The following is a 17,434-nucleotide window of genomic DNA, read 5'->3' on the forward strand; positions in this document are numbered from 1 at the left end:
GAATAAGCCCAAGAAGAAAAAACTCACTTGCACAATAGGACCTTCTCAAAGGCAAAGGTAGTCTGGGTGCCATGTCTGTCTATTTCATCCATTCGTTCAACGTATGTTTACTGAGCGCTTCCTGGGTGCCAGGAGTCACAGGATACAAGTGAACGCAACTGATGACAAGACAAGGGCAAGAGAAGGGGAGAAGTACCTGTACCTACTAACAAACTTGCCCATGGTAAGAGAGGAGGTGGTAATTAGCTTGGAGTTAATGAAAAGGAACAGGATCCTTCACAAAATGGCTGTTTCACCATGTTCTGATGGTTCGAGTATTGGCATCAAATGTGATTTAAAAAAATGTATCTAAGGTATCTGACATCTCTGATGGTCTTCAAATATACGTGTAAGACATATTCCAAAGTCATTTATTAAAAATTTTCCTTTCAATCCCACGATAAAACTAAAATTATACTAGGCAGAGTTAAAAAATATTCTTTGACAAAGTTATTTATCTCCCAGAGGTTTATACTGGAAAGGGACTCAAAGTTAGATAACCAGAGAATGACTATTATGAACAACGTCATGCTTTATGTTTGAGGGGCTAGGAGATTTTTAATTAGCAATCGGATTAGAGACTTCAGTATTAACTTTAATTTTGACCCAAAGGCGGGTAGCTTACCCATGCAGTTCCCTTTGTGTCTTACCTTTGAACTAAGAGGGCTCAAAACAGTAAGTCCCTAACAAGATCAAGGCAGCATTATTTGAGTTGTGCCTTCTATTTTAGATTTCCTTAAAAAGGACATCTTTGTAATAGAGAAATTATATAAACTGTATCTCTGGGTTACAGCTTTTAAAGTTTCCTTTTTGAATTTTAAAAATCTGCCTTTCCCAGATAGCATCATTGTTTTTCCACTATTAAGCAACCCTGTCAGAATGTATCGTACTGCTGACTTCTACATCTAGACTGTTGTTTTCTATATAATTAATGTCAGTATATAGACTTAGGTATATAGATAATCGTAACACAGGTGCCAAAGTAAATGACTGAAGTCCAGGCACTGGGTCAGGCATACATCTGAACGCATTAGTTTCAACCATTTACTTCAAACACTGTGTTCTGTTTTTGCTGAGGCAGGAATTTCAGCTGTGCGTGCTATAAAATTGAACCCCTCACCTACCATGCCCAAAAAATGCCCAATTATAGGCTATTTCAGCTTATCTTACGGTTTTGTTTTGTTTTGTTTTTCCCTATAATCATCTCAATTCTCTTGACAAATCTTAGAGGTATGATTATACTCTTGTTCTAACTACAACCCCTCCCCCCCTCCAAAAAAGTATATAAAAGAATGACCTTAAAACTTATGTTTTGTATGGAAACCTTACCCCAAAGTGATGCATAAAACTGAAATCATGTGGCTGCTTTAAATGTCACATGCTAACTTCTCGCACACAAAATGCTCTCAAGAGGGGATGTTTCTTGCTGGAGGGAAAAAAAAAAACACAACAACAAACTCTTCACCTAGACCACCAATGTCCCTATGCACTTTCCAAAACGCCATAACCCATCTCTAAGATAAAAAAGTTAACACCTTTCTACCAGCCAGTTTGGAACTTAATTTACAGGCATGCTTACAAGAGCAGAACACCATCATTATTAGCGCCACTGGAAGGACAAGCAATTAGAAATAGTTTAGGGCAGGAAGGTAGAAATACTCAGCAGAATTTAATTAAACCAATTAGATTTTGGCATGAGCTCTAGGTCAACACCCTACTTCTATAAACAATGCCACAGAATCCTTGGAATCCGTAAGGACAATACAAGACACTCATATTTACTCTCTCAAGTACCAAACAGGGACACTTAAGGCCACCACCCTCAGGTTCAAGTGTAGTTTTAAATACCCTGCATCTTCAAATGGGAAGAGAAAAGATTTTGCCAACCGAATCAGCACGACACTTTCAGGCAGTACCTCGATTTCCTCGTTCATCCGCAGTGTTACTTTGGGTACACACGACGTAGAAAGTTTAACTTGTTAAAAACAGGTTTGACTCTGTCTTTACTCAAATTACATTAATCTGAACATCATATTGAAATAATCGCTGGAAATTCTTTACCAATGTCTATCATGGTGGTGATTTCTGCTGGAGGAAATTATTTATAAAATAGAGATTTTGAATATCTCAAACTTGATTTATTTCCAGTATGTCAACGTTCCCCATGACAATAAGGAAAATAAAGGAAAGGTAAAACCAATACTGCTCAAGATTGAGCAAACATGTGAGGACCAAAATAAACTGATGACACGTGTTAAGCATCCACGTGTATAAACCCTTAAGAGATAGTCCCAAAACACAGATCACTCACTGACCAGAATCGATACCACTTATCTGAGCTGAATTTGAATAGTAAAAAGGAAACAGTTCTGACAAATTCATCTGTAATACTGAAAGCACCATTTTCCTCCCCTAGCTGGAACATGGATGTCATGACTAGTTCTCAATGATTTCGCAGCTCAAAAACAACCGTTCTGACAGAAGACCACTAGAGGGCACAAGTGAGCCATGGCACGATTCCAAAACTAAATTATAAAGGGGAAAAAAATTACATTTTATGTGTGAGGTTATTTTTACCTTTTAATTATCATCATTATTGTTGTTAGGTAATTACAAATTAGCTCCAAAAAGATTAAGAAAATGAATCTTTTAAAATAACATTAAGAAAGGAATCTGATTTTGAACACACAATACTGTTAAAAGATATGCTATGTATTCTTTGGAACAGCCTACACCGAAAGCAGAGTTAGAATCACCTCCTGTCATTTTTATTTCCATTCAGTAGTTTAAAAGTATCTTTAGGAAATGTAAACTTAATTCCAAACAATTATATAATTTCATAGGAATAGCGTTCCATAAGTACTCATTTGTTTTTATTGTAGTATTTTATTTATGTATAAAAGGTCAACCGACCCTCTTAGTGACATGTTTGGGTAGCATTAAAGCCATGTTTTAGCAGAAGATTCCATGTTAGTAATTGGAACCTTCTGCTAACATTACAACTGTTAGCATGGTGACCCATGGTAATTTACACCCTCATACTGAATAAACAGAAACACTAATAAATAAGCAACAACCACCAATGGATTAACAGCACAGAAAATATCAGTATAATTTTGAAGCCATACAACAATGTTCAAAAATTAATCAAGACATTTTTTCAAAAAGAATATTCGGCAATAAACAGAAAGAATACATGTCACTTTCAACTCCAAAAAAAATTTTAAAGAGGTCAGAAATTTTTGTACCAACCTGTCTTTTGCCCATTTCTGAAGCGGCTCTTTTGAGGTTCAATGACCTTGAAAATCTCAGCGCCTTCACTGAATCCTTCCGAGAGGTACCAGAAAAAGAGTAATACCTCTTTGCAGGTTTCCTCTTCGCTCTGTCTGCCATCTCAATCCATTAGGAAGGCAAAATCCACAAGGACCCAGATTTCAAAACTAACTATAGAATAAAATGATCCCCAAACAACCTGTGTTTTGCTCAGTCTTCAGGAAACAGCTGGCAAATGGAGAATAGAACCCATTCCACCTCAATAACCCGCGACGCACAGCACGGACTTTGCATATGGCGCCACGGAAGTCAGCTGGCCACAGGCTCCTCCACTGAACCAAAGCAAAACAACCTTCACCAGTTCAACAGGACAGGAGTAGTTTGTCAAGAGTAGAACAGGGTGTATCAACACACACCTTGGAGTCAGAGCAGGGTGTGAGTACATTCAGGTTCAAAGAAGTCTCTTTAACCCATTCCTTGCCAAAACAGAGAGCTACAATAGGATCCAATCACAACTCCTGCCTCACGACAGGAGCCCTCGTAGCAGGACTATTTTTTTGTTAAGCTCTTTGAACATTCTTTTCTTCCAGTAAATGAAAAATGGAGTGATCAAATGCACTAATACACACATTTCACTCAGAAAAAACACACAACAAAATATGCACAAGCATTATGAATTAGGAGTCTGGAACACCACACCCCCTCCTCTGTCTTACAAAGGAAAAGAAAGGTATTTTTCTAAAACCCTTTCAAAAGGCAAGCAGACCATCTTTGCTTCATTTTATCTCAGGTCTAACTGAACTGAGGTTGAGCATGAGAGATGGTGAAAGCAAAACTTGAGAAAAACGAGAAACAGGTCTCTAAGTAAGTACTGAATGCTATGAATACTTGCAACATAATTAATACTCGTAATACTATTAATACTAGAGCCTCACAAAACTCGGTGCTTTAGGATACACAGCCCTAACCCAAGGACCAAAAGGTAGTACATTCAACGTAGTTTTTTTTTTTTATTTTAGCTAATAATCTTAAGATTCAACAAGAGACATACAATTTTTTAAAACACATACTAATTATTAAAGAGACTAAGTAACTGAAGAAACTACATAACCAAACATTAGCCTGTACCAGAAACAGATAGCTTATGAATATCAATACATTAGAAACCAAACCTACCCCAAGAAGCCAAGACGACCTACACTGGAGTACCTACACTCTAGACGACCTACACTCTGAACAAATGTGGGTAAATCCCAGAAATTGAAGGCACTAAAAGAAAACTTCCTTAGTGCCATGCCCTGAACTCTAAAGGATAATGAGCAAAAGTATGGCTAATTTACTTCAATTTTCTTTTGCAGTCTTTTAAAATACTGCCTCTCAATCCTAATTTCCCCTCCATTAAAAAAAAATTTTTTTAATAATTTTATAAATTCATAATGGCCAGGTACAGATTTTGCACCTTTGATAAAACTTTCCCCATCGCAGAGAAAGGGACCATCGAGGCTGTGGTTTCCAAGTTCAGTGAGCATAAATAGCACCTGGAGGTGCCCAGGTGCAGATCACAGAGATCCTACTTCGCTAGGCTTTGGGGGGGGGGGGCGCACCTGCATTTTAAGCATTGGGCGGGGTGGGGAGGTCAAAAAATATGACTTTTTTTTAAAGGAATTATTTAGAAGAGCTGTGATTTTTTTAAGGCAAAAATCAAAGCAAGTGTCAAGATCCTTAGAGTAACCACCAAAATTAGTTGAAAATGCTCCAGAATGATTGAAGCAGAATCGAATTTCAGAGCCATGGACAAGAGCCACACCACCAACAATGTTCCACGATTCCTCGATTTGAGTAACACACCCAACAATACCTGTGAACCTGGGTATTGTGAGTCTAGATTAATTAATCGTATTTTTTACAGTCACAACTGAAAAAATATTTAAACTACGCATTATATTTTTAAAGTATTTCTGAATAATAACACTGATTTAAAAGCTATTTCAGTCTGTGGTACACCGTACTCTCTAGTATTTTTCTATTTGGAAATGGATTCAATCAGCGTGACATAAAGTTGTCTAAAAATGGATTCCACTTATTCATGTTTAAAACCTTTTTGGCAGGTTAAAGGACTTTTTAACTTGTACAGGAAATACAATAAAAGAATCTAGAAAATACAGATTCATCATCAAATCTGCACAAGGTTACAAAATCTAAAAGATACTTTTAAGAATTCTGTGATTTTAATATTCAACTATCTCAGAAGATGGATCAGAAACATTTTGGCTTTTGCGTGATGTAACAGTTACTTGTGTTGAAAGAAAAGTGCATTACTTTTAGTTGCTCAATGACAAATTACCCCAAAGATCCAAACAACATCACTGTAACCTAACTGATTTTTATAACCTTTAGTGCAACAACTGCAAAATACATTCTTCTCAAGCACACATGGAACATCCTACAAAAAGCCCACATGCTGGGCCATAAAGTCAGTCTCCCTACGTTTCAAAAGACTTTTTAAAAATCACACTGCTGGACACCTGTATCTTGATATTCTACTGACTCAACATGTAAACTCTGTCTAGAGTCTTTATGTTGACCGGGCGTGCACATTGGTTAGGAAGGATGAACAGTAACTGGTACTTCGTAAACCCTTAAGACCTCACGGCACTGTGCTCAACACATGGGTCAATTCCGCTCAGGAGCACAGAGACGGTGCACAGCCCATAAATCCACCTGGTGCAACTCAACTTCCACAACAGGTTATTCCAAGCCACGTGCCAGAGCCAGGCACATCACAGAAGCCGTGTTATATGTGATTCTTACTCGATCTACCAAAAGGCACAAAGTATAAGGCAGGATGGTACCACCTTGAGGGAAAGCCTCGGTCTACACAAGGAAAAAGGAAACACGGTGGAGACACAGGTGTGCTCATCCCAGCTGTTCAGAGTACAGAGGACGCTGATGAGGACAGGACACGGGAGGACCCCTCTTACCCTGCTTTCTCCATAGTGGTGTAAGTGCACAAAAGCACACATAAAACAAAAGACTCGGCCAGGCACGGTGGCTCACGCCTGTAATCCTAGCCCTCTGGGAGGCCAAGGCAGGAGGATCGCTCGAGATCAGGAGTTTGCGATCAGCCTGAGCAAGAGTGAGACCCTGTCTCTACTAAAAGTAGAAAGAAATTATATGGACAGCTAAAAATATATATAGAAAAATTAGCCGGGCATGGTGGTGTATGCCTGTAGTTCCAGCTACTCGGGAGGCTGAGGCACGAGGATCGCTTGAGCCCAGGAGTTTGAGGTTGCTGTGAGCTAGGCTGACGCCACGGCACTCTAGCCTGGCCAACAGGGTGAGACTCTGTCTCAAAAAGAAAAAAAAAAAAAAAACCACCACAAAACCAACAAGCTACTATTCAAAGCCTCTTTATTTTAAAAGAGAAAGACTATGTGTCTCTATCTGAAGAAAGTTCAGGAAGAAAAGCTCACTCAACAACAGTGATGAGCTTGGCATGTCAATGGGATCACAGGTGATTACTTCCTTTGTATGTTTCTGCATTTCCCAATGTTTCCTCACAAGGAGTTGTGTGTTATTTTTATACAGGAAGGAAAGGAAGGGAAGAAAATAAGGAAGAGAGACAAGGAAAATACTGAAGATCAATACACTATCAGCTGATCCCTTTCTAATAATCATGGTTGGGAAAGGGCACCTGCTTAAATTCTTCATCAATCTTTGTAAGCTGCTGTAACTTTGGAGTTGAACCACACGATAAACTGTAATTTATAAATCTCTAGATAGTACTGTGCACGTGGATTGCAGAAAAGGATTTGAGAGTTACCAGATGCCCGGCTCACTGAAAAGGAGAAATAATACAAAAAAAAAAAAAAAAAAGGCATCAAATCATAAATAGACAAAAAAGTTCTGAATTTACGCAGTATTTGGTATCTGCAATTTTTTTGTTTTCCTTGAGATTTCAAGAAAACACGGAAGATATCCACCACCTCTGAGCCAGGCACGCTGCTAATTGTCAGGAATGTGGGTGTGAACAAGCCCAGGACAGCTTTGCTCACCCAGCTCCCAGCCCAGTCAAGGGGCGGGTGGGAGGCGAGACAAAGGTCGAGTAACCACGGTGCCCACAAGGAAGCAGGATGAGCATCCACAGGATCTGACCATCTTCCAACCTCATGACGCAACCCGGCTGGCGTGAGGACACCCTGTGCTGTCACCGTGGAGTGTTATGAAGAAGTCGCTCTACCAGGCAGCTGCCTCCATGCAGCTGAGACAGTGCAATGGCGCATGTGGCTATGAGCCCTTCTGCAATTCCTCGCGAGCCAAACACAAAAGGTGTGGCCACATGGCTCCGTGAGCCTGCTCAGGGCTCCTCCTGTCACCACAGTGAACAATGTGACAACTTCTGCATGCAGAGTCAAGCATCCTGTCACTTATTCTTAACATGTTTAGAGTCTGCTCTCCTCCCGATTTCTTCCAAGGGTACATAAAAAAGGAGGAGGGGGAGGAAAGTAACACTGAGGTGCCGTAGGTGGCCGTGTTTACGATGCCAAAATCACAGACTACGCTGAAGATGGTGTTCACGTAAGAGCACACCCGGAGCAATGACGGAGAAAGATGCTTCCTGAAAGCCAGTGCACCGCAGGGAGGATGCCTGGGACACACTCGCTCAGCCCGTAAGCAAGGCAGTGCGGCCCTCGGGCCCGCCGTGGGGACAGATAATCGCTGGGCCAAGGCTGGGACCCAGCTCGGGGACCTCATGTATCGTACAACACAGTGATCACACAGATGGGCCCCACTTGTCCAGAAAGAGGTTATGTTTGGTTAAACTAAGGGAGGAAAGGGCACAGAAACCTTTTGTGGTATTTCCCTTTAAAAACCTCCAATTTAAAAATTCCAAAACTTAATATTAAAGTCCTAGGTATCAAGAAAATCTTGATACCCTGGCATTCAAGGCAGTGAAGATTCAGGATACTTGCTATAAAACAAAACATACTAAAGTGAGTGGCCCAACTGTTCCTTACAGTATGCGTCTAAAACAGAAATGAAAGGACTCCTACCTACCCAACCTCCCTCCCCAGTCCCAGGAAAATGCGTTCAGAGCAGCTTCCCCTGGGCGTGAACTCACTCTGTCTTTATCATCTGCCACATCACAGAGAATGTCATCTAGGTCCAGGATTCCTCCATCGCCGTGCTCCAAGCGATGCACCTGTATCCAGTAGTTCGGATCCTACACGAAAGAACAGAAATATTGAACACAGTGAGTCAGCCACCACCAAAAGGTAATTTGACAATTTAAAACCGTGGTAACTTCCTGCCCATAAAAAGGAATCGACCGTATCAGCAATACTGCAATGGATTTAAAATTCAGGTAGCTGCTTAAATTTGGTATTATTGAGTCCATTTTCCTTTTTTATGGTGGACTGAGTCATGCAGACTCTTCCCTTTGGCTCAGATGCTGATACACTGTTATGATAGGAATTGCAGAAACCAGCAAGACTCAGTGCAGAGGAAATATTGATTTCTCTAAAGTATATTAGGTTTTCCACTGTCCAATATACAAAATATGCATTAATCCCCTCAACGCAATCTACAAAGATATCCCAGTAAGAGCATATATTATATACGTGAAAAACTCCTACTTTTGCTCATCTGCAAAAAGTGGGTTGCACACCTCAGTGGCCCTAAGTGCTCTTTAGGGACAAAGAAGTCAAGATACCGACACAGAAGGATGTTGACAAGACCACAAGTGGACCAAGCAGGCTCAGAACAGCTGTGTGGTTTGAGCCTCTTTTTATAAAGGCAAAATCACACACACCTGTATATATACATATTCAAGTGTCTAAAATCACACCAAAATTTGTAGTGGTTCTTGCGGGAAGTAGAATTGGGCAGAAGGGAGAAAAAGGACATCATTTTCAATTGTATACACTTCTATATGATATACATTAAAAAAAATCGTTAAAACCCTGTTTTCAAATTATTTGACGAGGGAACATAGTTGTTTGCTTTTGAACTTCCACTATCATTCTCAAATACTCCAGTGAAAACATACCAATGTGTATTCTCTGCAACACCAAACCGCTATCCAAAAGTTCAAGTTAACACTCTTTTTAGATTTTTCCAATCTAAAAAGTGATATTTGATACAGTTCTTTCTTGAAGCAAAGCCAGGACGACAGAGGCAAAAGATCAGTAATAGTTACAATACAGATTCCTGGATCCTAACCAGACCTATGGACTGAGACCCTGGGGTGGGGAAGGGGAGTGAGAATCCACATTCTTAAGCAGCCCCCCAAGTGAGTCTCTAACGAAGGCATGCCTAGGAGCCACTAAAATGGAACACTTCTTACCTTGTCACTTTTTAACCAGCACAGCCATCAGCTCAAACATTAATCCTCAAAGTTCTTAAACATTACCATAAAAACTACTATGCAAATAACTTCCAGTTACTCTGCACCCTAAACCACATGGACTTCTATAAAAGGAATTGTTCATCCAGAACACCAAGAGTCAGTTTGCAACACACACACACACACACACACACACACACACATCTGGGCATCCTCTTCCTTTGTGGGACCTGACTGCACATGAAATCCCCTATTGTAATGTCCTCCAGGGAACCTGCCACTCATGAGCGCTCCAGAATTTGTCACTTCCAGATTCAGTTCTTTGGTTAAGCCACCAAAGAACAAAGTCCCAAAACAAACTGTATTCCTAGTCCCCAGTCTTCCTTACCAAATGGTATTAACTCTCCAAGGGAACTTGGCAATAACAAATTCCCTGGGGATGCATAACAGAAAGGTGTCCCCCTGGCCATCAGTCCCTGGCCACTAACAGCAGCCTCATCCTGTCCTCCCCTCCCTACCAAGCAAGCTCTAGGGTGGCCTCACGGGCTAAGTATCAACTTTCATTTCTGAAACACTCATACACACACACACACACACACACACACACACACTGACCCTCAACATGTGTTTCACAAAAACTGTTCTTTAAGCTTCCTAATCCTCTTCACTCTCCAGATGAGATCACAACCTGCAGCGTTTATGTAACATTTGGGGCCACCCCTTCGAAATAAATCTCTACCCTCAAGACTCTCTCAACCTCAAAACTTCATCCTCCTGAAGTCACTACACATTCTAGCCTCTTACCCAGAACTTCATCTTTTACTTCTTGTATTAAGTCCTGTAAGGCTGGACCCACAAAGCTCGAGCCCAGAGCCCCCAATGCCTGGGTCCTAACTTCTCCTTCCACCAATCCTGTCCACCCATCAGGACTTCTCAGGTATCTTCTTCTCCAAGGGCTACGTCCTGACCATCACACCCACAGGGCAGAATAGAAGTCTATCTCCAGCCCACCGTTAATGTTCCTAAAAAACCGTAATAGTATGGAAAACAGTAGTCAGGAATCAAGCTTAGCCTTGAAGATCCTTAATGCTTTATTTTTACATATGCAGTACAAAACCTTTTGTAGACCCTACTTTAGCTTCCAGTTACTGTACCAATTCTCTGATACTCTTCACAGCAACGTTCTTTAAAGAATTTTCTACACTTGTTGTTTCAGGTCTGTCTCTTCCCATAACCAATTCCAACCAGGCTTCCTCTCCCCACACACTCCCAAAACCACTCATCATGTCACCAACAGCCTCCACAATGCCCAAAGCAAAAGGAAGTCTGTTCTGCAACCTCATCTTCGTCTGTCAGCAGAATCTGACACCAGTGATCACTGCCCCCCTCTTTGGAATACTCTATAAACTTGGCTCTTAATCGTCCAACTAACTGATCAAGGCTTTTCTAATTCTGAGACTCAGTTGTTGACTCAACGCTCGGCTATGCCGAGCAGCCGTGACAACATCCCGCCAAGGCCAACATCAGGCTGCCTCTCCACAAAACTGTGCGGAATGGAAATGACTCTTCAAAGACAGGGAGTTGAGATCACCAGAAATCCCAACAAAAGCACGCTACGCTGTAAAAAATCAGGTGTGAGCACGGCCTCTAAGAATGACCTCCTCCCACAAGAGTATAAAAACCAGGAAGGATATTTCTGCCACTGAGAAATACAACTCCTTGGAACAATGGTCTCTTGGGAGATTTTGACTGGCGACTTTCATCAACATATTTCTCTTTCAACAGACAGAGGGGCCTGCTGTGTTTTCAAGGGAATAGTCAAGTATGCAATAGGGGAAAAGTTGGAACATACTCGGTTCTACTTTGTGGCTATTTGCATTCAAAAGTTTGGAATAATAAAATTCATTGCTGTCCTGTCTGTCAAAACTTAGAAACGTAAGCTGTGACAAGCCACTTTTTACACTCCTAATCAACACTAATTTTACAATAATTATACCAGTCACTGGGTTAAAACACAAACATGACACAATATTCAATCTTAAAAATGAAAAAATATTTCTCAATTAGGATATGTCCACTTAAAATAACCAAAGATTTAAACCCCAATAAAAATTTTACATTATGACTACCAAAAGTCCATCACACATGAGCAACATGTGAGGAGCCAAGTTCAGCCATCAAGTAGACTATCAAGAAGCAAATGGCCCGGTCAGGAAAGGCTGCCCCCCAGGGATGGGGCCAAGCCCAGAGAAGTCTGGAGACAAAACGACAAGAGGAATCTCTGCTGCTCATCCAGATAAAGAATGGGCTAGAGCCTGGCCTAGACCGGGAGCAAGAGGGTGGAGAGAACATTTCCTGAGACCAAGTCAGAACGTAAGCACAGGTAACTCCCCAAGATGCAAGCTGTAAGGCATGCTGATGGCCACTCAATTCCAGGATCACTAAGAGAAAACAGTGCAGGAAAAGTCCGAAGGATAGACTGATTCGTGTCCCACCTTCAAGAAATCTCCCAGATTCCATAAAGAGCATCGTCACCTTATGCAACAAGCTAATGAGCTTCTCTTGAGTTGTAACCGGAATAATGTATCGCCTCTGCACATTGTATGCAAGTTTCAAAGAAAGTACTTGCAACTGCAAAGAGCATCCTACTTCTGCAGTAACCATGGCATACAGCAGTGGTCAATATCCTGTCCAATTTTCAAATGAAAATACACTTATAAACAGAAGACTAGAAAAAAAGATTGCTAAAAATCCATGTAGAAAAAACAAAAAAACTTCAGTATTTACTACGTGCTAATTATTGAAGGCAAAGCAACAATTATTGCTCACTGTCAGAAATTACAATTCATCAGATAAAACATAAATAAGTAGTTAAAAAAGAGGCAGAGACCACATGTCCGAAGAAAAATAGACCACAAAGTGCTGCGTGAGTTTAGAGGAGGGAAGGATGACTGTCAGCAAGAAGGCTCCGGAGAGATTTGTGAGGGAGGATTTGGCAGAATTGGCTCCTACCAGGTGAGCAGATTGATGGGAGGGGAGCAGAAAAGGAGCAACCGGAGCAGGGGGAGGGGCGAGAGGGGCACCCAGAGCGGGGGGAGGGGTGAGAGGCAAGGGGAGTGGCAGAGTGGATTCAGAAAGCTGTGAACACAAGAAGTGTCCAAAAGGCAGAAGTGGAAAGGTAAAAACCTCAGATCAACAGACACACGTTTAAGCTGCTCTTCTCCTGAAAAGTCCATCAAAACTACAATACATTGGGGGAAGGGGGGGTTGGTTGTTTTTTATTTTTCCAGGCATAATCCCACAAAAAGACCAGAGGGAAACACGGGCAACTTGATTTCTGGAAGCTGGAAAGCAGATGGCCCCGTGGTGACACACTTCTCTGAGCTGCAAAGGGAGCCCCCCAAGGAGGCTGAGCAGAGAGCCAGGAAGCCACGTGACTTCCCCTGCGGAGCCCACAGAGAACGGGGAGAACCAAGTGTGTCTGAACACAGGAAGGAAGGTGGGAAGGAAAAGAGTGGGTTTGGCTGAAAGTCTGAGCATCACTTAAAGCCTCAGCTTCCTGGGAGACTCCACACAGCAGGTCCCTGTCCCTCCCCTGGGTATAAGACAGCAGGTCTGGACTGGGGACAACTGCAGAAGCTCTGTGTTAAAAATGGGAGGAGATAAACGTTCACTACTGAATACAGAGCAGCCTTCTGTTTCCGCTTGTTCCCAGAAAGCTGGGGGCCGGGCTTGCGCCAAGCCAGGCAAGAGGCTGGAAGATCATTCCCTGGGTTCTAACCATCAGAAGAGAAAAGCCTGGGAATCTGGCCCCAGCCATGACCCTCCCTCTCCTCCAGCCGTCCTCAGCAGCCCTCCTGTCGGAGCCAGCTGCCCAGGCACAAACTGTTGAAGACAGCGCCAAGGATGGAAGACAGACCAAAACAAAGAGTAAACACAACTTGAAAGAACCAGAGACTCTATAAAAAGATGCTCTTTAAAAACCCATCAGTGATGCCCTAAGCAAGTTCAGATGACAGTGCATCCAAAGTTTCAGGGGAGGATGAGGAGTGAGGGAAAGAAGAAAAAAAAAAGAAAGAAAGAAAAAAGAAACACAAAGAGAATTTTTTTTGAAAAGCATTTGGTAATTAAAATACTGAAAATGAAAAGCTCAATAGGAGAACTGAAAAGAGTTGAAAATATCTCCCCAGAGAACTAAAGGGGAAAAAAGCAAAGGCAGGAGATACAATATAAAGGGTAATAAAATTACAAGACCAGTCAAGTAAGTCAAGATGCTGAGTAACAGAAAAATAACAAAAAATGATTTCAAGTTAATGCCCCAGAATGACATGTGTTTCCCCACATTAAAAAGTCCCACAGAGAACCCAACGCAATTTATGAAAACAGACAGAAACCAAGCCCCCTCAGAACACAGAAGACAGAGGATTTGGGGGGGTGGAGGGAACCCCTTCCAGAAAACAGTTTGAAAAATTCCTTTAATAACCATTGCACAGAGCTTAACGGTTTAGCATCCATCAATCCAATTAGCCACAGGATAACTTTGTTGCTAAGACAAAGGAAGTCACTGTTAACAATATAACAAATAAAACATTTTTTAAAATCAACAGAAGAGCACAATCAACAGGAATTATGCATCATTCTAGATTCTCTGGGTAAGTAAACCTTTATATAAGCCAAAATGAAAACATCTTTAAAATATATTCTGAAGTTCTCTTTAAAAAAAAATAAATAAATCATTGGCACTTAAGACAGACATAATAAGGCAATTCTGACTTTTCGGGATTTCATCAGTTCCATTTCAAAAATGCCTCTATCTTCATATAATCTGAAACACAGGACTCAATTTTCAATGTTGTTAGTTATCCTGTTAAACATTAAACAGATTTTTGTGCCGCCTTCTCAATGAGGGTAGAAGACGCATATGGTCAGATGTCACAGCTGACGTTCAACCTTAAAATAATGCCCTGTACCACCATAGAGGGGCTGATATGTAATAGTCAGTGCATTCCTCGGCCTCCACTTCTCTGGCCCCAAACCACACCCAACACCAACACCTCAGCACCACAACACACACAAAGCAAACCACGAACCTGCTGCCTCCCTTGAAGTGTGGATGGCTTCACTTATCATGTCAATCAAAAATAAAAAAGGCAGCATGACATCAAAGGTGAGGTCCAACCTCAAGGAAATAACTGTCAGCCATCTCACTTTATCAGAACTAGCACATGATCTCTCCTAGGGTCACACATTGTGCACTGACATGGGACATCAGCCCACTGTTGACCTCCAAATCCAGCATGACTTCCACGTCAACACAGTCACCTATGACCCTCAAAGCCTCCACCATTCCATGCAAGTCGAGGGAAAGGACCCCGACCACAGAGCTGGCACAGGACAGAGCCACAGCATGAGTGACACAGCACCTACCCACCATTTACACCTGCACTGTTTTACAATTTTCAAAATGCATTCGTGTGCATTAATATTGGGGTGGGTTTATAATTCTTATTTTCAGACCAGAGAACTGAGACTCACAGAGCATAAATTGCTCACAAGAGGTCACAATTAATAAATACTGTCAGCCAGGACCCCAACCTTGGTCTGCCCTCTCTCAGACTAACACCAACGAGTTGCAATCTACAGCATCAGGCTGCTGTCTTCTCTCTACAGCCCCTCTTCCCAACCTCTTTGCAACAGCTCCAGTTCTAATATAGTGCAGAAAGAGAAAGTCCATAAAATATGCCTTTTAATAAAATGGTTTGTGCTGGTAAAACCAAGTTGGAAAGACCATTCATCTAAATATTTTATTACATGCTCTGATCTCATATCCATGATTTAAAGCAGTGGTTCTCCAAGTGGAGTCCAGACCAACAGCAGCATCACACGAGAACTCATCCAAAATTCCAATGCTAGGTACACCCGGGTTCCTACTGCATCAAAATCTCTAGAGGTGGGACCCAGCAATCTGCATTTAAACAAGCTCTCCAGGTGATTCTGATACATACTAATGTTTGAGAACCAGTGACTCAGAATGGGTGTGGAGGGTGGGGACGAAGCTTAAACACTGTTTCTTCTACATAGTATGTGTTAGCCCATAAATTCATGGGTGTAGTGGTCTTACCCAGACTTCTTCAATCAAACACATGTTAGCTATTACCTCTTTTAAATGGTTACCACGTCTCCTGTGACAAGCATATAGATCAGTCTCAGTGTTCACTGTCAGACAGTCTCTCTCAGCTGTTTCAACTATGCTCTGGGCAGAGGATTGAAAAAAAACACGTCCTCATAGACCAGAGTCCTCCCAACACTCCCATTTCAAACATCCACCTTTCACTGCCCATCACCCTGGGAGCTGTCTGAATCCCCCAAGGAGCTTGTTTTAAAAAGCCTGCCAGGAAATTTTTATACAACGAATAAAAGAACACCCCATTTGGGAATAACTCACAACTGGACAATGTTTTTATCAAGTCCTGGTTTTACTTCAAATTTATTAAGCTTCTATAACTTATCTGCCTTCTCAAACGAAATTCCTGTTGCCTTCATGCCTAACGGCAGCAGCTTCCTCCTCCGACTGAACCTATTCAGACCATGACCACTTTTCACGGGCAAGAAATATGGGGGACAGAGAACCAAGGTAAATCATACCACAGGGAAGCAATCAGGCAATTCCATAACGTGAACGTTTTTTTGGTTTGTTTTTTTTTATTTAAATAACCCAACTGCACTGATTAAAAAAAAAAAAAGCCACTCCACCTGACATTTAAGCACAGTGGTGTCACGAATCCAAGAGTTGATCCTGCGTCTGCACAAGAAAAAAATTGCTTAAAAGGACGACTGAATAAATTTGTCATATTAGGTAACAGATTCATACAACTGGTGAATTTCCTGAATGTGATCATTGTACTGTGATCACTTAAAAAATATTCTTGTTTTCATGCATCACATGTACTCACCAGAAAATTGGTTTCCCTGATCATCACCTAAATACAAATCTGGGAACGACACCAACTGGACATCAGACTGAGGTGGGGGGTGGGGGAGGGGATGGGGGTATGCCTACACAATGAGTGCATTGCGCACCGTTTGGGGAGTGGTAACACTTGAAGGTGCTGACTCGGGAAAGGGGGGTGGGGAAAAAAAAATGAAACTATTGTTTTTAACTTGCACTGTTCACTTAATAATTTATCATGAATAAAAAAAATATTCTTGTTTTGAGGGAATGAATGCTGATGTTTTTAGGGGTAAGAAGTCTTATATTATCCGTAGTTTAGTCTCAAATGGTTCCCCCCACATAATACAATTAGCATTATTGCTAATGCGTATCTATGTGTTTATATAGCAAGAAAAAAGCAAATGTAGCAAAATGTTAATAACTGATGAGATTCTCTGGGTGAAGAGTGTATCTGTAGTTCATTTCTTCAGTCAGTAGAATAGAAAGTTTTCAAGAGAAAATATTAAAAGCCCGTCTTTAAAAAAACAATCTGGATGGGGCCAGGCCCGGTGGCTCACATCTGTAATCCTAGCACTCTGAGAGACCAAGGCAGGAGGATCGCTTGAAGTCAGGAGTTCAAGACCAGCCTGAGCAAGGGCAAGACCCCATCTCTACCAAAAATAGAAAAATCAGGGGGGTGTGGTGGGGCATGCCCGTAGTCCCAGCTACTCAGGAGGCTGAGGCAGGAGGGCAAGAGTTGGAGGTTGTAGTGGACTGTGATGATGCCACTGCACTGCAGCCTGGCCAGTAGAGCAAGACCCTGTCTCAAAACTACTACAACAATC

The 17,434-nt window shown here is 41.6% G+C and overlaps 1 protein-coding gene across 16 annotated transcripts in view; it reads right to left on the reverse strand.

Annotated features, from left to right (window-relative positions):
- Window positions 1–17,434, reverse strand: part of PARD3 (par-3 family cell polarity regulator) — a 565,900-nt gene that overhangs the window by 459,777 nt on the left and 88,689 nt on the right. For all 16 annotated transcript variants that reach the window (XM_069458878.1, XM_069458879.1, XM_069458877.1 and 13 more), the window contains exon 2: window positions 8,435–8,536. In XM_069458878.1, the coding sequence (XP_069314979.1) occupies window positions 8,435–8,536 (102 nt within the window). The remainder of the gene's footprint in view (window positions 1–8,434; window positions 8,537–17,434) is intronic.

Source organism: Eulemur rufifrons, chromosome 25, assembly GCF_041146395.1.
Source record: "Eulemur rufifrons isolate Redbay chromosome 25, OSU_ERuf_1, whole genome shotgun sequence".
Taxonomy (NCBI): Eukaryota; Metazoa; Chordata; class Mammalia; order Primates; family Lemuridae; genus Eulemur; species Eulemur rufifrons.